Consider the following 19,738-nt stretch of genomic DNA (forward strand, 5'->3'; position numbering starts at 1 on the left):
GTGATGACAGTGCACTTGGAGCAGGTAACGCCGGGTCCCCTCTCAGAGCATCTCTTATCAGGCCGGGGTGGGCTGACGTGCGTCTCGTGGCCGGTTCGGGGAGGTGTGCCAGGGGCTTCCTGGCGTACGCTGCCCACGTGGCCGTCACGGCTGCTCGGGGTCATGCTACCATCAGTCAGGTGCAGGCTTTGGGGGCCTCCCCTTCCCCGTCCTGCAGCCTGGCCTGGGCACCTTGCAAATGGCCGATTATCAACAATCTTCCCAGGAAGCCGTCCCACGCGGCTCTGCCTGGCCTCTGAGCGCCGGGGCGAGACCCTCCAGCCAGGACCTGCGGGGTCGGTGCAGCAGGAGCATTGGCCCAGCCACGTCCCCATCCCCATCCCCAGCCTGGGCTGCAGCAGCACCAGCACCCTAAAACCCCCCGACACATGGAGCAGAAAGGGGAGACGGGGGCATCCCCAAAGCAGAGCATGGCCATCGCTGCACCTGGATCATCCCCCGCAGCGCCCGTCCAGCCTCTGCCTGACACCTCCAGGGATGGAGAGTCCCCCCTTCCCGGGCGTCTCGCCCAGCCTCGCTGCTCAGCCAGGGACGACGTGTTTCCCAATTTCCAACCTAAACCTGCTTGGCTGCAGCTTCAAGCCCCAGAGCCGCATCCTGCTCTTGGCAGCCAGAGAAAGGCAGTTCTCCCGCTCTCCTTTCCGGCAGCTCTTCAGGGGCTCGAGGGACCCGCAGCCCTCCAGGGCAGGGCCTGGCTGGCTGGCAGCAGGGGTGCGAGGTATTTTTGTGCTGTCCCTTCCCACCCCAGCACTGACCTTTGCAGGGGAGACAGAAACAGCCTGGCTTCCCCGGACACGCCAGCGCACACATGCACGCACACATGCACATGCACATTCATGCATGCACACGCACGTGCTCACAGCCTGGATTCTTCACCCCAGGGGAAGGCAGCAGCAGGGGCTGCCCCTGCCCTGCATGGGAAGCCTCCTGCCCCACCAGGCCAGCTCCCGAGAGCAGGGCCCTGGCCCAGCCCAGCCAGACCCTGTGGCCCACCACGTGCAGGGACAAGGGGCAGCTTGTTGGGGCCCATGTTGGGCGCAGGGGGTTGTGCACACAGGCTGGCTGTTTGCTGTCCTGCCTGGCGCGGGCCCGGCCTGTTTATGTTGGAGCCCGGCTGGGCCCCGCGCCAGTCTCTTCCCCATGCTCAGGTGCTTCTGGCTTGGGCTGGATCCATCACCTGGGCCAGGATCCGGCAGGGCCCCCAGGCGGGCGTAGTGCATGTACATGTGCACACACACGCATGCACACGTACACAAGACCCCTGCGCCCCCCCCCGGCCCTGCCAGTGCCCCTCACTCCCAACCTGCAGCCCCAACCGCCCACCCTTGTCTCCACCCCCCCGTTCAACACGCTCCCCTCCCTCTGACCACCCAGCCTCCCACGCCGCAGCAACTGGCAGAGTCAAGTTCACCAGCAGACTCCAACCAGGGACCTGCAAAGCCCCCCCACCCCTCTCCATGGGCTAGTGCAAAGCCCAGCCCCGGCGAGAGTCTGGGCCAGCACCCCAGAGCCCCCCCAGAGCCGCACAGCGAGACCCCAAAGGCTCTGGCCCCCTCCACGGCTCCCAACCCGACACGCTGCCATGGGATGGACAGAGCACGGAAAACCTGCAGCCTTAAACCCTGCTACCTCCACTGCATGTGTGTGCACACGTGTGGGTGTGTGCATGCTCCTCTCACCCCAGGGAAGACTCCCTCCTCCCCCACCTAGCTCTGTGGCCTCCACCACTGCCCCAGGCGGCCCCCAGGGGCTTCCAGCCCAGACTGGCTGCACCACTGAAGGGCCTCCAGCTCCAGCCTGTCACTACGAGGGTCACAAGACAGGGAGCAAAGCCCAGGTGTCCTGCACCCCCACGGCCCATGGGGAGCCACGCCGAGGTACAAGCAGCAGCAGTAGGTCCTTACCCAAGGGCAATGGCTGCACACAGGAGCAGGCGCCAACCTCATGAGATCACAGCTTTATTATTCAACCCATACAGTCCTTAAAAACCCATCAGCTGCCAGGGCCCCGGTCCCAAACGGCTCCAGCCGGGCACCCGGTGACAAAGCAGCTGCCAGCCACATCCAGAGGACACAGCCGGCTTGAACGTAGCAGCAGACCCCAGGGCCATGGCATGACCCAGATGGGCCCAGGTGGGACCCGACAGCCCCCGGCCCCTGCGGGATGCAGGCAGCCCAGGGGGAAGCAGCTCGGTGTCCACATGCCGCACGGAGCATTGCACATGGCCCTGTAGTGTGCACACGGGGTCACGCCTGGCCCGCACAGAGCTGGGGCCCCGAGACTCTGGAGGGGTGCGGGAACCCCTAGTAGCGGCGGGGGCGGGAAGGCAGGGGGCGCCTGTAGGGGGCCCAGGGCGTCCGGGCCAAGGGCTGGGGGCGCATGACGAGGTGGCGGGCACGGCCTGGGCGGCCCAGCGGGTAGGGCACGGGGGTGGCACAGGCAGCACCTGAAACAAGAAGAGGGGAGGGGGGGAAACACATCAGCATGGCTGGGACAGGTAACAGGCCCTGCACACAGCACAGGAGTGTGCAACAGGCCCAGGGGATGCTGCCCTGCCCATGCATGTGCATGTATGTGCACACGCATGTACATTAACACACACGCATATACACACAAATCTGCATGACCTTACACATGGGCACTTGTGCACATACACACATATGCACACATGGACATTGGCACTTGTGCACATACACACATATGTACACATGAGCACTCATGCACATTACACATGGGAGGGGCTGTGAGGAGAGAGAGATCAGGGGCCGAGAAACACACAAGCATGCACGCGTGCACATGCATGTGCATCCACATGTACTCATACTCCCACATGCACACACATGTACACACACAAGGCAGGGGGCGCAGGCACCTACCTGGGGCACTGCTGTGGTCGAAGCTGATGTAGCCGGAGCAGAAGGCAGCGGAGCTGGAGGGGCCAGGCAGCAGCGGGGTGTCCTCGTGGAAGGGGCTGCTCTCGGCAGCAAGCAGGGGAGGTGGGCAGGGGCCTTCTGGGAGCCCATAGGGAGCCCGGGCCTCATTCTTCCACCGGCGGCCTGGGGGGTGCAGAGGGGTCTGAGGGGCTGCATGGGACATGGGGAGGGGGATGCTGGAGCCGGCACCAAAGCCCTGGGCAGTAAAGCCATGTCCCGGCCCCCAAGAGGGACGGAAAAGGTCTTGCAACCCCCCTGCCTTCCCTGAGGGGTGCGGCCGGATCTGGGCCCAGGCGGCTCCAGGCAGCACCAGGCCAAGAGCTGATGTCCAGATACAGGGGAGGGTCCTGGACAGGGGCGGTGATGGGGTCCCTTCCCACCCCTGGCCCCGTGGAGGTGCCCCCTGCCTGTGTCTCCACAAGCCCCGAGTCCTTACCCCAAGGGCGGGAGGGAGCTGCCCAGGTCTCCCGGGGGGAGCTGGCCCAGGCGTCCAGCACTGAGTAATTGTCCTGGAAGGAACCTGAAGGGAAGGAGAAGCCAACCCATTAGTGCCCAGCTGCCACTGCCCCCAGCCCCTGGGCAACACCACAGCAGCAAGGTGGGCGCTCAGGGCACAGGGGTCCAGGCAAAAGCCCTACCATGGGGCACAGGAGCCCAGAGTCCCTTTCTCACAGCTCCCAGCACCCCTAACCTGCCCCCCCGCCACCCCGCTACAGCCTGGACAGGCGGCTGGTCCAAGGATGGAGACTGCACCATGTCTCTGGGGAGCCCGTTCCAGTGCTTCACCACCGTCCTTGGGAGAAAGTTTTTCTTAATATCCAGTCTCAACTTCCCTTGCTGCAGCTTGAGCCCATTGCTCCTTGTCCTGCCATCTGCCCCCACTGAGACCAGCCCAGCTCCGTCCTCTTTGCAGCCCCCCGGCAGGGAGGTGACGGCTGCTATTCAATCCCCCTCGGTCTTCTCTTCTGCAGACTCAGTCAGCCCGGTTCCCTCAGCCTCTCCTCACCAGTCCTGTCCCCCAGCCCCACAACCATTTTGTTGCCCTCTGCTGGACTCTCTCCAACATGTCCACATCCTTTCTCTAGTGGGGGCCCACAGCTGGACACAGGACTCCAGATGTGGCCTCCCCAGGGCTGAACAGAGGGGAAGAATCACTGCCCTCGACCTGCTGGCACCGCTCCTACCGATGCAGCCCAGGATGCCAGTAGCCTTCTTGGCACAAGGGCGCACTGCCGGCTCCTGTCCAGCTCCTTGTCCCCTGTCCCCCCAGGTCCTTTTCTGCAGAGCTGCTGCCCAGCCCGTCACCCCCGCCTGCCCCGGTGCTGGGGATTGCCCCATCCTCAGTGCAGAACTCTGCACTTGTCCTTGTTGAACCTCAGGAGATTCCTTTTGACCCAATCCTCCAATTTGTTGAGGTCACTGTGAATCCTACCCTGGCCCTCCAGCATATCTACTGCTCCCCCAGCCTGGTGTCATCTGCAGACTTGCAGAGGGTGCACTGCCTCCCATCTTCCAGGTCACTGATGAAGACATTGAACAAAACTGGCCCCAGGACCGACCCCTGGGGCACTCCACTTGGTACCAGCTGCCAACTAGACATCGAGCCATTGATTACTACCCTCTGTGCCCGATGCTCCAGCCAGCTTTCTATCCACCTTACAGTCCATTCATCCAACCCAGACTTCCTCAGCTTGCCTGCAAGGATGCGGTGGGAGACGATATCAAAATCCTTTGTAGAATAAAACAAACATGTAATAACCCACTTTATAGAGACCTGCTTTATAATGAGGAGGTAACGAACCTCCTTCATACAACAAAACTACAGAGTTACAAGACCACAGTGAAGCTTGATCCGCATTAGGCAGAGACAAACATGACCTTTGAACTAGCATAAGTTCAGGTCAGGGTAGGGATCCTGTGGAGGTCTGAGCTGGGCAGCAAGGGGGGAAGTATCCATAACCGAATTAGGACAAGTCTGAGCTGAACAGGGGGGGAGATTTTTGTTCCGGTAAAACACAAACAGCCCTGGGTGCCCCTTGGGCTCTGCAAATAACCCGCGTCTGCTACAAGCTGCTGACTACGCAGTGGGAGAGGTGGGCAAGGGGGGAAAGAGGAAACAGAGGCAGCCACGAGACATGAGGAAACAGTAAAAATCCAGAGGCTGAACATGGACAAGTGATGGATGCACGAGACCAGCTACAAGCCAGAGCGGGAAAGGTGGCATCTGAGCAGATGACAGCAGCAAAGGAACAGAAAAGGGTCAAAGAAGAGGCGACCTGAAAAGCAATTGGGGCACGGGGAAGCGAAGCCAGCACCATGCGTGTGTGCGGAAGCCCCGTTGCTTGACGGCACCGGGCCAGCACGACGGCTCAGCCCACGTGTGCTGCAGCTCTGCTGTGTTTGATCTCTCAATAAACCCGTGTATCCCTTCGGACCGCAGTGGTCTGAGGTCTCGTTTACTGTTGCTGCCTTGGCCGCCTGTACAGCAGGTGTGACCTACTGCTAAAGCCAAGGTATAACGCGCACACCCACATGCATGTACACAGGCACACTCATACACACACACACACGCAGGTACGTGGGCTCATGCATGTACATGCACACATGCTGGTACACATTCCATGTACATGCCCACGCTTGTGCATGCAGACATGCACACTCAGGTATGTGTACACTCATGCACGTACAAACGTACTCACAGTACATGTACACACATACACACGTGCTTTTGGCTGTTCCCAGCCATGCCAGCCCCAACTCCCCACACTACAATGGGGCACGGCCCCAGGGAGCTGGGGCATGTGGGGGGGCACTTACCCAGGCCTCCTCCTCCCCCAACACAAGGGTCCACAGTCAACAGCTGGGCCCAGCCCACCCTGAGGGTAGGGGGTCCCCAGGGCAGTGCCAGTCCCCACCCAAGGAGCATCCCCTGGGGGCTGCCTCAGACCAAGTGCTTTGGGTAGGGGGTGGAGGGCTCATGGTGGGGGATGGGGGGCAGAGGGAGCCCCAGAGAGGGACTGCAAGGAGTGCAGAGTAGGAACCACATACAAACATATACACAAGCATGTTTATGCACATACATATGCATGTACAAGGTGGGCAGACAACTGGCCTAATAGCTGCAAGCAAAGGGGGAGCATTAAGAGGTCTGCGTCAGGATGGCAGGTTTCAAGTGGGGTCCCACAGGGGCTGTCCTGGGCCCAGTGCTGTTCCACGAGTCTATTAATTACATGGATGCTGGCACAGAGATAGAGCTTCCTGAACCAGTCTGTAGTCGACACAAAACTGGGTAGGATTGTGAATGCACCAGAGGATGTGAGCACAATCCAGGAGCATGTAAACAAACTGGAAAGCCGGGCCGGAGCGAACGAGATAAAGGTCACTGTGGATGAATGCACAGTGCTGCACAAGAATCAAACACGCAGATGGAAAATGGGGGAGGGCTGGGCTGAGCCTGAGCACAGGGGCAAGACCCTCCAGCCAGGACCCATCGGGACTGATGCCACCAGGACCATTGGCACAGCCCAGCCCCAGCCCCAGCCCGGGCAGCGCCTCTGGTGGAGGCTTTAAAAAAAACCTGTGACACGTGGGGCAACAGCTGGAGACAAATTCCTTTCTGGCCCAGAAGCCTAGGACCTCCCCAGAGCGGAGCACGGGCATCGCTGCACCTAGCTCGTCCCCCGATCCAGACTGTTTTAGCTGATGTCACCGTGGTGCTGGTCACCAACGCCGGACGCCGTCGTGCGACGACGAGGACGACCAGCCGGGACCTGCCCAGTCGAGGCGCAACATTGGACCGTTTCCAGGCCCCCACGTGGGACCTGGAGGACACAGACAACACGGCCACCGGCCGCCGGCGACCCCCAGATCCCAGCGGCTTTGCCGAGATACAGCAGACATCAAATAGTCCCCCAGTGCCCGTCCAGCCTCTCCTTGAACCCTCCAGTGATGGAGAGTCCTTCCTGCCCTGCCGTCTCTCCAAAGATCTCCCTGCTCTGACAGTGAAATGTATCCTGATGTCCAACCTAAATCTCTTTCGCTGCAACTTCAAGCCATGAGTCTGCATCCTCCTCTCTGCAGCAGGAGAGACCAGGAGCTTTCCCTCATCTCTGTGGCAGCCCTTCAGGGAGTTGCAGGCTGATGCCATATCCCCTCTTCAGCACCTTCTCCCCCAGCTGAACCTGCCCAGCTCCTTCAGCCTCTCCTCCTACCGGGGCAGGAAGGGATTTCCCCCCTGCTCAGACTGGTGCACGCTGGGGATCTTGCCTTCCTCTGCAGAGGGGGCATGGCCTCGGCCTGGGGTTTCCTGACCTTTCACAGAAGCAGGATGCCGGCTGCTGCAGTTCCCCCGCTTTACCTGGGGCAGGTTTTGGTACAAGGTCTACACTGTGTCAGGGTTCAGGGCAGTCTTGAGTAGAGCTCAGATGCTGGGTCTGTCTGGGATGCTTTGGACAGTGCTGATCCTGCCCCAAGCAGCGGGTTGGACCCAATGTGACCTCTGCAGCTCCGTGCCAGCCCCACTGCTCTATGTACACATGCACACAGGCATATACACATGATGCACAGACATGTGTGCACTTACCCTCGCACGTACTTCCACACGCTCGCATGCTCATGCAGGTACACATGCAAGCACATGCACACACACATGCAAACACACACAGACACACAGGTGTAAATGCAGAGGCATGCACAAGCACACGCATGCACTCTCACACACTTACAGGCATGCATGCATACAAGATGCATGCACAGGGCAGGGGCACAGGCTGGGGCAGGCACCTACCCGGGGCACCGCTGTGGTCGAAGCTGCTGTAGCCAGAGCAGAAGGCGCTGGAGCTGGAGGGGCCAGGCAGCAGTGGGGCATCCTCTTGAAAGTGGGTGCTCTCAGCAGCAGGGTGGGGCAGCGGGCAGGCACCTGCTGGTAGCCCATAGAGAGCCTGGGCTTCATCCTCCGACCAGCGGTCTAGGGGGTACCGGGGGGTCTCAGGCACTGCATAGGACATGGGGAGAGGGATGCTGGAGCCGGCACCAAAGCCCTGGGCATTAGAGCCATGTCCCGGCCCCCAAGAGGGACCACAAAGGCCTTGCAACCCCCCTGCCTTCCCTGGGGGGTGCGGCCGGATCTGGGCCCAGGCAGTGCCAGGCCAGGAGCCAACATCCAGATACAGGTGAGGGCCCTGCACAGGGGTGGCAATAGTCCCCCTCCCCACCCCTGGCCCCGTGGAGGTGCCCCTTGCCTGTGTCCCCCCTCCACAAGCCCCCAGTCCTTACCCCAGGGACGGGAGGGAGCTGCCCAGGTCTCCCGGGGGGAGCTGGCCCAGGCGTCCGGTGCTGGGTGATTGTCCTGGAAGGAACCTGAAGGGAAGGAGAAGCCAACCCATTAGCGCACAGCTGCCCCTGCCCCCCATCTCCACCCAGCGGCTGTCACCCGGGCCCAGTGGCAGCAGTGATCACACAGCACTGGGCCCGAGCCCCCTACCTGCTCCCACCATCCTTGTGGCTCCTGGAGCCGGCAATGAGACAGGAGCGAGGAAAATGGGCTCAGGGCATCACTCCACTCTAGTGGCCGCAGCAGTTTGCTGGCGGAGCCCGGAGGCCCCCCGGAGCTGCGGTTACCGCCCGTGCAGCACATGGCCACTGGCTGCACAGGGGCTGGGCAGCCCTGGCCTGATGTGTTCCTAAACCTACACAACAGCCCCGTACGCAGCTACTCAGCCTGTCGCTCACAGACACCCAGAGCCCCCGCACCTGCCCCATGGACCCAGGGAGAAGAGGGTTGGCAGCATCCTGCTGCTGCCAGGGGGGTCACGGACACTGCAGAGACCCCAGGCCGAAGCCGTGCCCCCCTGCAGAGGAAGGCAAAAACCCCCAGTCTGAACAGGGGGAAATCCCTTCCTGCCCCAGTGCAGTGGGGCTGAGCCTGAGCGGGGCAAGACCCTCCAGTCAGGACCCTGCGGGGTCGGTGCAGCAGGAGCATGGGCCCAGCCCAGCCCCATCCCCAGCCTGGGCTGCAGCAGCCCAGCCCCATCCCCAGCCTCTGGGGGAAGATTATAAACCCCTTTATGCCTGGAGCAGGAAGGGGATCCGGGGGCCACCAGCACAGCCCTGAAGCCCGGGACACCCCCACAACAGAGTGCAGGCATCGCTGTGCCTAGAGCATCCCCCCCGGTGCCCATCCAGGCTCTCCTTGACACCTCCAATGATGGAGAGTCCCCCCACCCCTCGTATCTCTCCCACAGGACAGAGCGTTTCCTCATCTCCACCCTGCTTGGCTATGACTTCAAGCCACTGCTCCGCGTCCTGCTCGCTGCAGCAAGGGGCAGGAGCTGTCTGCAGCCCTCCCAGAGCTGGCGGAGCCCCGTCTGGCGGGTCAAGCACAGCCTGTCTGCCGCAGCTGGAGCTGCCCTTGATGGGGACCCCCCCAGGATCTCCAGTGCTTGGCCAAGCCCCAACGCGGTCCCGCAGCCAGACTCACCCAGCTGCCGCGTCTTGCCGGGGATGTGGACGCCCCAGGCGTCAGCCACGTGGTTGAGCAGCAGGTGGGAGAGCCGCCGGTGCACGTTGCTGTTCCAGTGGATGCCGTCACGCTGGCGGTGGCACGTGGCAAAGCGGAAGTGATAGTGCAGGTCCAGCACGTCAAAGCCGCACCTGCCCGCCGCCATCGCACTGTAGAAGTTGCCCTCGATCACATCTTCCCGCAGCCTCTGGGACAGGTGTTGAACCTGGGGGAGACGGCGGGGGGTAATCCGGGCTCCCGGTGGCGAGACATGAAAACCATCTGCCCCCCACCTGGCTGCACAGCAGATGTCCAGCTCCGAGCACCGGAGCGAAGCAGGGTGGGAAGACGGAGCCCTGCCCGCAGCCCCACACCCACCTCTGGGACAAGGAAGCCCCCGGAGACACGGCCCCCGAGCGGCAGGGCCATGTTCCAGATGAGCAGGCAGCTGCGGGGCAGCACCTGGTTGAGGCGGACGAAGGCGCGCTGCAGGTTCAGGCGGTACTCCCTCATGGAGCTGGAGCCGTACCTGGCGGGGTCAAAGGTCATGCCTCCTGCAGGGCCCTGCTGGCATCCCAGCTTCCCAGCACTGCCTCTGGGGCAACCACCAGGGGGCGCCAGGGCTGCACGCAGGGTCTTAAAGGGCCAGCAAGGTTGGGGGCCACTCCCCTGGGATAGGCAGTGGGAAAGCCGCGGAGCAGAGCATGCAGCCCTCTAGCACGGCCATGCACAGCGGCCTGGCGCTGCCCTTGCCAGGTGGCACCGGAGCCACTAATCTGTGTCCCGCCCCCCGTACTGCAGGTGGAGAGTCTCCAGCAGCTCCCCCAGCAGCGGGGGCAGTGGGTGGTACCTGCTGACATCCCAGACGCAGGAGTTGATGACGACGAGGTCGGGCTGGGGCCCAGCCTGGAAGTCGGCCAGGACGCTCTCCAGGTAGTCGGAGTAGATGCGTGTGAGGAAGTAGAAGCGCACGAGGTGGTGGCCGGTGCGGTACTGCCGCACCTCCCGGTACCGCGTGCCGTTGTGCAGCTTGTCCAGCTGTCCTCCCTCCACCAGGCAGTCCTGCTCGAAGCTCAGCTCCCCCTGCGGCCGGGGGACACAGGGATGCAGTCACACGCCTGCATATGTGTGTGCACGCATGCATACACATATATGCACACATATGCACCCATGCGCATGCACGTACATGCACAAGTATGTGCACGCATACTCAGACACGTGCATGTGCACACACGCCTGTGAAGGCATGGACACATGCACTTGCATATGCACACATGGACTCAAATATACACACAAGCACACACATGTGCACTCATATGCACATGCATGCACTCACATATGCGTGCACACAAATGTGCACACAACCCCTGAGCAGCAAGAGCTGCAGTCTTCTTCTGTCCAGGGGGGCAATGCCCTCTAGCCGCTACAGCCGGGCACCTTATCCTCACCCTTCCCCCTTCCTTGCACCCACCCCCGGGGCTTGGGGAGCTCCCCCCACCCAGGCCTGGAGCCCTCCCTTGAGCCAGGTGGAGGCACAAAGGCCGTCTGCTGCAGCCCATGGTCAAGCCCCTTCTCATCCCACCCCGCTCCAGTGGCATCCTCTGCTCCTGGCCAGCCCCCCAAGCTGGGTTCAGACTCCTCTGAGGAAGCCACAGCACCAGGCCAAGCCGGACCCCCATGGGGCACACAGCACAGCCCCTGCCCTGCCTTCTCATAGTTGCATAGTTTCTAGGGTCGGAAGGGACCTGAGCAGATCATCGAGTCCGACCCCCTGCCATGGCAGGAAAGAGTACTGGGGTCAAAGGACCCCAGCAAGATGTTCATCTAACCTCCTTTTAAACACCCCCAGGGTAGGGGCCAGCACCACTTCTCTTGGAAGCTGGTTCCAGACCCTAGCCGCCCTGACCGTGAAGTCGCGCCTCCTGATATCTAACCTGAACCTGCCCTCTGCCAGCTTGTGACCGGTATTCCTGGTCACTCCTGGCGGTGCTCGAGGGAACAGGGACTCCCCCAGTGCCTGCTGGTCCCCCCTGACCAGTTTGTAACAGGCCACAAGATCCCCCTCAGCCTTCTCTTGTGGAGGCTGAACAGGTTCAGGTCCCGCAGCCTGTCCTCATAGCCCCCAAGCCGAACACCCATTCTTCCCCCCCCGGTCCCTTCCGCCACCGGCCTCTGCCCCCTCGGACTTCTCCATGGGCCTCACGAGGCAGTGCCAGGAGCTGCACGCAGCTAGGCAGAGCTCTCCCCCACATGCCACACACCCGCGTGCCCAAGGCATCTCCGGGAAGCCCAGCACACGGCGCCCCAGTCCGAGGAGAGCCCCGGCTGGCACCAGTACCTTGTCTCGGAGCTGAGAGCTGCTGAGCGGCAGGTCCTTCTGCAGGAGCAGCACCAGGTCCTTGTACACCGACCGCTGGACTGCAAGCAAGCAGAGGTGGATGCAGCCGAGGTCGCCTGCTCCCTGCAGCGCTGGTACCCAGGGCCTGGTCTCCGCGCAGCGGGGGTGTCGTTCCACCCCATCTCTGGGGCAGGGGAACGCCTGGGACATCCCCCCAGTGGGGTCCTGTCCCCCACCCCTCTCCGCCCCCCAGGAGGGGCTCAGACTCACTGGAGTCGCCCAGAATCACCACGAACTTGTTGTGCAGCAGCTGCCGGGCCTCCTTGGACAGGAAGGTGACCATGGCCATGGCCAGTGGCCCCCACGCCGGTCTCTATGCAAGAACGACAGGGGAAGAGGCCGTGAGAGGCAGGTCCCAGGACCACAGGCACCCTAGGGGGGCAGGGGGGCACAAAGCTGGCCAGCAGCCCCCCATCCCAAGGGAGGGTGCAGGACAGGCCACGGAGCTGGGCAGTGAGACACAGCCCGACTGGTGCGGCCTGATTACCGCTTCCACCCTGGCCCGGGATGGCCCCAAGGGAGACCCCGAAAGACAGGCGCAGAGTTACATGAGTTAGGGTGAGGGGTCGGGGCTATGCTTAAACGGGTTAAGGGTCAGGTTACAGGTGAGGGGTTGAAGTTAGGAGTTAAGGGTAGGGTTAAGTAGGTTAGGGTTAAATGAATTATGGGTCGGGGCTGAGGTTAGGGGTAGGCTTAAACAGGTTAGGGGTAGGGTTAAATGGATCAGGGGTCAGGGTCAGGTTAGGGTTAGGGGGTAGCCCCAACGTCTGACCCCACTGCCCGACGCCCCCTCCCCTCCAGCCCCACTCCCCCACAGCCGCAGGCCCAGACTTGCCCCGCTGCACCCTCTGCCCCCACCCAGGGGAGCTGGGCCCGGTCCCACTGCCCCGACCTGCTCCTCGGTGCCAGAGGCTGCTGCGATGCTCCGGGCAGCACCGCCGGGCTGGGGAACACGCACTCCGGCCCCTCGAACCCACAACTCGGCTCCCCCCCGCAGGGTCCCAGCTCCCTCCGGAGCCAGCTCTGCTCCAAGGCTGCTGCTCACGCCTGCGGCTCCTTATCAGGATGGGAGGGAGGAAGCAGAGACACAGGAAACCCCAGCAGGCATCTGTCAGCCTCCCCCACCGCCCACTCCGGCCTGCCCCCCACCTGCCCCGGTGCAGAACGGCGCACGGCGCAGCACTAGTGAGCGCACGAGGGGCCGGAGCCCCTGCCCTGCTCCCTGCGCCCACAACACCAGGCTTGGGCCGGACCCTGCGGGGCTGGGGGAGGGGCAGGTGTGGCTGCTTATGGTGGAACAAAAGCAGGACAAGGGCCTGGGGGGTATATGGGGCAGTCCCACCCGCTCAGCTCCGGACCCCTGGGCCAGCCTGCGCCAGGCGCTGTACAAATCCAGCTACACGTTACAAACATGACACCACTGCCGGATGAACCGTGCAATAAAACCCTGGCCGGACACCCACACAAATCACTTCCACGCCATGGAAACGTCCAGGCGGGTCCTAAAGGGGTCACCCAGCTACCGAGTGCGCCTGCTCGAGAGCTGGCTTCCAGCGTTGGAGCAGGTGGCCTGGCTCCAAGGGGATGTCCGTGGTGGGGAGTCACGCCAACGGGCAGTGCTGCCTGCCAAGACCACAGGGCACGACCGGGACCTCCTGCAGCTGGCCGAGTCTGGGCTGGGCTGCCTCGAACCCGGCACCCCCAGAGCCTCATCTACACCGGGGGGTTGGCTCCCAGAGGGGACGGCGTGAGCTGAGGGTGGAGTGCTGTCCTGGGGCGCCCGGGGAAAGTCTCCCCCTCTCTGAAAGCAGGAGTCAGCCGGGCCTCAGGAGGGCTGGCACAGGGCTGGGGGAGGGGGTGGGCTTTGCCGTGCAGGGAAGCTGCAAGCCCGGATCTGACCCCGGCCCCACCCCGACAGGGACCCCCCAGTCACAGGCACTGGGGTGCAGGGCCACGAGCCACGCTGACTCCACGTGCGCCCCACTCCAGCGCCACGGGCCGGGTCTGACCCTGGGCCGACAAGCGGGAGGCAGGGAGGAAGACCAGACATGGGGGAGATCAGCAATTCCTGACCCTTTCGTTAGCACGCGCCCAGTCAGAACACAGATCGACGCATCTCATTAACCACGGACGGAGGAGGGGAACCAGCAACAGCAGCGAGAGCTCAGAAGTTGGGGTCCAGCGTTGCGCGCCGGCGCCTGCCCGCGCGAGCGACGCTCTGGGTCCAGACACACAGGAGCGAGCCCTGTCTGCCGGGACCCCCACTTGGGGATACAGGATCCCCTTCCCCCCGCTGACTCAGCAACAAGCCCCCCACCCCCTTCACCAGTCCTCCTGGAGACGCAGCTTTCACGAGGGGGAAACCAAGGCCGCGAGCGAGCGAGGCGTCCTGAGCCCCACTCCAGTGCCCCGACCTTCGCGCACGACGTCTCCTGAAGTGCTGCCGGTTAGCCCCCTAGGCCAACCCTAGTGTAGACGCGGCACAGGGGGAGCCGGGTTGGCAGGCAGCCCAGCTGCGGCCAGTCCCTGAGGGCGCGAGCACAAGGAACACAGTCGTAAGGACGGTATCCACGGGATGCTGCCAGACACACACGCCAGGGCCACGTGGCCACACCGAGATAGACCCAAGTACCGGAGTCGTGTGGCCCGATCCCACCAGGAGCAGCTCAGCCGGGCTAAGCCCCATGACACCACTGCAGTCGGGTCCATGCTTGGCCCGAGCGCCAGCAGCACGAGCGGGGTCAGAGCCGCACGGTGCACGGACAGGACCCAGGATAAGACAGGGGAACGTCACCATGACGTCTAGGTGAGACACAAGCCCCAGGACCCATGGACACAGGGTTTCCCTGACCCATGGGCAGCGCCACTTGTGTGGCTGTGGACCTCCCCAGTGGGGTGGGGGTTACAGCAGGCTGAACAAACCCCTCCCAGGGGGTCACTGATCCTGCCCCGGGCAGTGGGGACGAGCTCCTGAGGTCTCTCCTCAGCCCCGCCACTCCTTGGCCCCAGCTCTCCACCCTCCCCACGCCCTGCATAAGGAAGAGTCCCCGAGGCAGGCAAAGCAAAGGGCGCATCCCCGCAGCGGGGTCCACGGGAGCGTATAGACTGCAGCAGACCCCAGACTGCTCAACAGCAACAGGGCGCAGCATGCGCTGGCATTCCCGTGAGCAGGGCTTGGCTAGGAGAACAGGTGACGGGAGTGACGGCTTCACAAGGTGCGAGACATGGCAGAAAATTTCAGACGGACTGGCAAAAACTAGGTTAAAAGTCTTGCTACAAGTCACTTAGGGACATTCAGTGGTCACAGAACGACAGACAACGAGGGCTGGAAGGGACCGCAGGAGGTCACATCGAGTCCAGCCCCCTACCAGCCCCAATTACATCTTCCCAGCCAAGGCTTTGTCTACCCGGGTCTTCAACACCTCCAAGGATGGAGACTGCACCACCCCTCTGGGGAGCCCATGCCAGGACTTCACCACCCTCCTCGGGAGAAAGTTTTTCCTAATATCCAACTTAAATCTTCCTTGCTGCAGCTTGAGCCCATGGCTCCTTGTCCTGTCACCCACTCCCACTAAGACCAGCCCAGCTCCATCCTCTTTGCAGCCCCCCTGCGGGGAGGTGGCGGCTGCTCTTCAATCCTCCTCGGTCTTCTCTTCTGCAGACTCAGTTAGCCCATTTCCCTCAGCCCCTCCTCACCAGTCCTGTCCCCCAGCCCCCAACCATTTTCATTGCCCTCCACTGGACTCTATCCAATGTGTCCACATCCTTTCTGCAGTGGGGGCCACAGCTGGACACAGGACTCCAGATGCGGCCTCCCCAGCACCAAACAGAGCGGAAGATCAAGGCCCTCGATCAGCTGGCAGCGCTCCTACCGATGCAGCCCAGGAGGTCGTTACCCTTCTTGGTGACAAGCGTGCACTGCCGGCTCCTGTTCAGCTTCTTGTCCCCCGTCACCCCCAGGTCCTTTTCTGCAGAGCTGCTGACCATGCATGGGTCCCCAGGTCAGACGAGGCTGACGCAGACAAGATCTACCCTCGGGATGGATTAAGAACAGGCCTGTGAGTGCAAAGGAAGGAAGCGCCCGTGGGAGCTTCGGGCTAGCTCAGCCGACGCGCAGAGGTCAACATCGTGGGTTCGTGTCGAATCTCCGCTCTTCAGCCCTGAACTACGGGCCTTGCCACATAGCCCACGTGCAGGAGAACTGAGATAGGAGCTCCTTTAAAATGTAACCGGAAACGCAGGTGAGAAGCCCTTTCCCCTAAGGGGCTGGGCCACCTGCTAGAGGTGTTGGAAGACTTTAGGACTCAAAAGTTTTAAGATTCATTTGCTTTCAAAGAAATCCCAGAGCCGTGGGGCTGGCAGGGCCCTGCAGAGCGACCACTGAACCCAAGCCCTGCCTGAGGCAGGATCAGCCCTGTCCAAACCAGCCCAAACTCCGTGTCCGACGACAGAACAGGCACCCGACACCGACACAGCCCCGGGAAAGCAGGGGGCTGCGGCCGCCAACGTCCTGCCGCTGCAGGGCGATCGCGGGCGCTGCAGAGAGCCCGGGCCCAGGCCCTGGCCCTGCTGCAGAGGAAGGGGAAACCAGCCTGAGCAGGGGGAAATCCCTCCCTGCCCCAGTGCAGCGGGGGGCTGAGCCTGAGCGCGGGGGCCAGACCCTCCACCAGGACCCTGCGGGGTCGGAGCAGCAGGAGCATGGGCACAGCCCAGCCCGGGCTGCAGCAGTGCCAGGGCCTCTGGGGGAGGCTTAAAAGAACAAATCCGATCGGCAGAAGGCTGTTTTGCACCCAGATAAGTGTGCCCTTCAGAGACGTTTCATCAGGCGGCTGCTCTGCCTGCCCAGCACGGGTCGGTCGCAGACACCCTGGCTGGACTTCGCCACTGGAGCTGCTATGACACCGTACCTGCGTTCGCGTTCAGAGGCACTGAACCCTGGTCCTCATCCCGCTCCCGAGTCTCCACGGGCTGCCGGCCCGCAGCATCCTGCTACTGCCCAGCAGCAGGGACCAGGACTCCTGCGCGCCCCGGCCCGGCCTTGGGCGTCGACAGCAACGGGGCAGCACGGCCACGTGGACCAGGTCCCGGGGCGTCGTCTGCCCAGAGAGACCCGGGTGCACGGCCCCAGCAGGAGAAGCGGCAATCCCCCGACCCCCGCGGCGCAGGGCTGAACGGACAGACCAACGGGGCAGGTGGTGACCAGGGCACCCGACTGCCCCCTCTCTCAGAAGTGACCCCCACACAGCCCCCACCCCCAGGGGCTGCTGCTACCCTGGCTATCCGGCCCAGGGCAGCAACTCCCTGCCCCGTCTGAGGGGTCTTGACCGGACCCTTGAGACCCCCAGGCAGCTATAAGCCTTTAAAGACCAGCCCAGGAGCCAACAGGAAAGCAGGCTTGTGCCTCAAGGGCCCTGCAAGGACCAATCGCGCGGTCCCCAGCGCGTGAATTAAAGGGGCACCACGGCCAAGGTGCCGCTCGGGGGGGGCGACAGGACAGGAAGTGGCTCCGTGGAGGCAGCAGCGGGCTCCGGCGTCCCCCCGCCCGTGGAGTTTCGCCCAGCTGCGCTTGCCGCCAGAACAGGAAGGAGCTTTGAAACCACGGCGGGGATGCAAAGGCAGCGCCGGTGGCGCCACCAGTCCCCGCTGACGTGTCGCCCCGACACCTGCACCCTGCGGAGCCGGGCCCAGCCTGGCGCAGGCCCCAAACAAGCCCAAGCCCGCGGGGCAGCAGCAGGGACCGGCCCAGCTGGGGCAGAAGGGGGCACAGGGCCGCCGGGAAGGGACCCCCGCTCTGCCCAGCACCTAGCAGCTCAGACCCCCGCATGCTCGTCACAAAACCCAGGGCAGGTTTGGGGGCGCATCCCGGCAAAGCGAGCCCCCAAGCAGGTCTGCAACCCAGGCCCGAGCCTGGGGGCTGGAGGGGAGGAAGCGGGGCCCAGCCCCGAGACCGCAGGGGGCAGCAAGGAAGCAGCTGCGCTCGCCGCCAGCCACGATGGGCGCCGCCGGCGAAGGGGAGCAGCCGAGAAATGGGCGCAGCTGGGCGCTGACGTGGCACCCGCCCTGACACAGCAGCCAAGCCCTGCCAGCCTGCCCCAGGCAGGGGTGGGCCGGACGCCCCAGGCAGGACGGGCACCCCCTCACCTGTGCCCGGGGAACCCGGGGGCAGCATCGCAGGCTGGAGGCCCCCGCTAGGTCCTCTCACCTCTTCCCTCTGCGCCGGGTCTGTCGGTCTGCTTGCCTCTGCTTCCTTCCTCCCTCCACCCCCTCGCAGGTTCCTCCCCACCCCTGCAAGGGTTACCCAGGCGGGCGGTTGATGGAGGGCAGGCAGCCAGGAGTCAGGGCCGGGCCACGGAGGCTGATGCGCTGGGAAGGCGCTGGTGCCCCTGACACCACGGGGGAGGAGGAGGACGGCGATGAAGTCGGCTCAAGCGAATCCACAGCTCAAGGGCAGCCGGGCCGACCCCCGACACACTGCACAAGGGAGCCGGGCAGCAAATCCTTCCCCCACCCGCAGGGCACCGAGCACCCCGGGGCACCCACAGGCCTGGCTGGGCTCGGGACCCCGGTGCGATGCCCGCGTGACCTGCACCACTGCGTGGGCAGAGGGCACTCTGCTATTCCTGGGCAGTGCACGCCAGGGAGACCGAGGGGGGCCCCGAGCCCCCGTCCCTGCTCCGCTTAAAGGCAGAGCAGGGGGAGAGGGAGACGCCGGGCCCCAGCCCTGAGCCAGGCCCAGCACCAGCACAGGCGGCAACTCCCACGTCAGCTCCCTCCCAGAGAGGGGGGTTGGGCTGGGCAGCCCTCAGGCACAGCCTTTCCCTTCCGTGCCTCAGTTTCCCCCCCTGCAAGGAGGCTCGATGGGGGACCGGGGGCACTGCTGGACCTGGGGCATCAGTCCAGGCTGGAGGACGTTGCACCAGGTCTGCCTTGGTTTTTGGGAGGAATCCCTGGCTGGCACCCCCCAGTGCACAGCCCTCGCCTGCCCAGGGCCTGGGCGCTCCTGGGGTCTCTGAGCCTCTGACACCCCAAGCACGCTGGAACACTGGGTTCCTACATGCACACGCGTGTGCACACTCCTCGTCTCCGTGCTCCAGCCCCGCTGTCCTCCATGGAGGACGCGGCAACCCCACAAGGCAGCTGGGGCAGGGGGGAAGTCCTAGCCTGTGGACGAGACTCTGCCTCGCTGGGCCCTGGCCCGCTGCTCCAGGACCCACCCACCTCCCGCCCGGCTGGGACAGAGGCACCGGTCCTGCTTCTCACAGCACCTGCAGGCACCGAGCGAGGGCCCGGGCGCCCGTCTCACCCCAGCCAGACACTCACCGGCAGCAATGGGAAGAGGCTGCGACAGCAGGTGCGACGATGAAGGACCGAGGAGATGAAGGACCGAGCAGAGCGGCCCAGGGCAGGCGCGTCCCCCAACGGCCACACCGACTGCACGTGCCGTCGTCTAAAGAAACAGCAAACTGAGCGAGACCGGACAGGAACAAAACTTAAATTCTCCAGGTCCTAAAGTCTCAGGGGCAGGGGGGCGTCTCACCGAGGTTTCACACTCAGCTCTAAAGCAGCGCCGATCGGGTCCACCTGCTCAGGAGCAGAGCTGCTGAGTGCACCCCAATTGCTTGACTCTGTTACCTGGCTATTGCCAATAGCTGCAGCTAAAAACCACGGAGACCTTCCCAGTCGGGTCTCGGTTTTATCCCCAGATGAAGCGTACCTGGTTTTGTATCAGACCCCCCCGGCCCGAAACCACCCCGGGAACTGGAAGTGGCCTCTTGCCCCAGACCGACTTCTCATGACCTTCCTCGTGCCGTAAAAGCCCTGCCTCACCTCCGCGCTGCCCCTTCCCCT

General features: G+C 63.6%; 1 protein-coding gene across 1 annotated transcript; it reads right to left on the reverse strand.

Annotated features, from left to right (window-relative positions):
• Positions 1-17: 17 nt before the first annotated feature.
• On the reverse strand, positions 18-19,284 carry PCED1A (PC-esterase domain containing 1A). The gene is made up of 11 exons (XM_090035275.1): positions 19,211-19,284; positions 12,101-12,203; positions 11,831-11,910; positions 10,343-10,575; positions 9,871-10,021; positions 9,472-9,718; positions 8,268-8,351; positions 7,780-7,986; positions 3,430-3,513; positions 2,937-3,116; positions 18-2,506 (listed from the first exon to the last, which is right to left on the reverse strand). Exons 2-11 carry the CDS (start codon positions 12,177-12,179, stop codon positions 2,364-2,366), a joined length of 1,488 nt encoding a protein of 495 aa, XP_089891401.1. The 5' UTR covers positions 12,180-12,203; positions 19,211-19,284; the 3' UTR covers positions 18-2,363.
• Between the last annotated feature and the right edge of the window lie 454 nt (positions 19,285-19,738).

This window comes from Crocodylus siamensis, chromosome 2 (genome assembly GCF_052110815.1).
Source record: "Crocodylus siamensis isolate JL-2025a chromosome 2, ASM5211081v1, whole genome shotgun sequence".
Taxonomy (NCBI): domain Eukaryota; kingdom Metazoa; phylum Chordata; order Crocodylia; family Crocodylidae; genus Crocodylus; species Crocodylus siamensis.

Bases quoted from the DNA above. Each gene is read 5' to 3' on its own strand.
- PCED1A (XM_090035275.1), bottom strand. From the start codon at position 12,179: ATGGCCATGGTCACCTTCCTGTCCAAGGAGGCCCGGCAGCTGCTGCAC. The intron at 8,352-9,471 runs GTGAGTCTGGCT...CCTTCCCTTCAG, and splicing joins CGGCAAGACGCGGCAGCTGG to GTTCCTTCCAGGACAATCAC. The intron at 3,117-3,429 runs GTAAGGACTCGG...TGCACCCCCCAG, and splicing joins AGCTCCCTCCCGCCCTTGGG to GCCGCCGGTGGAAGAATGAG.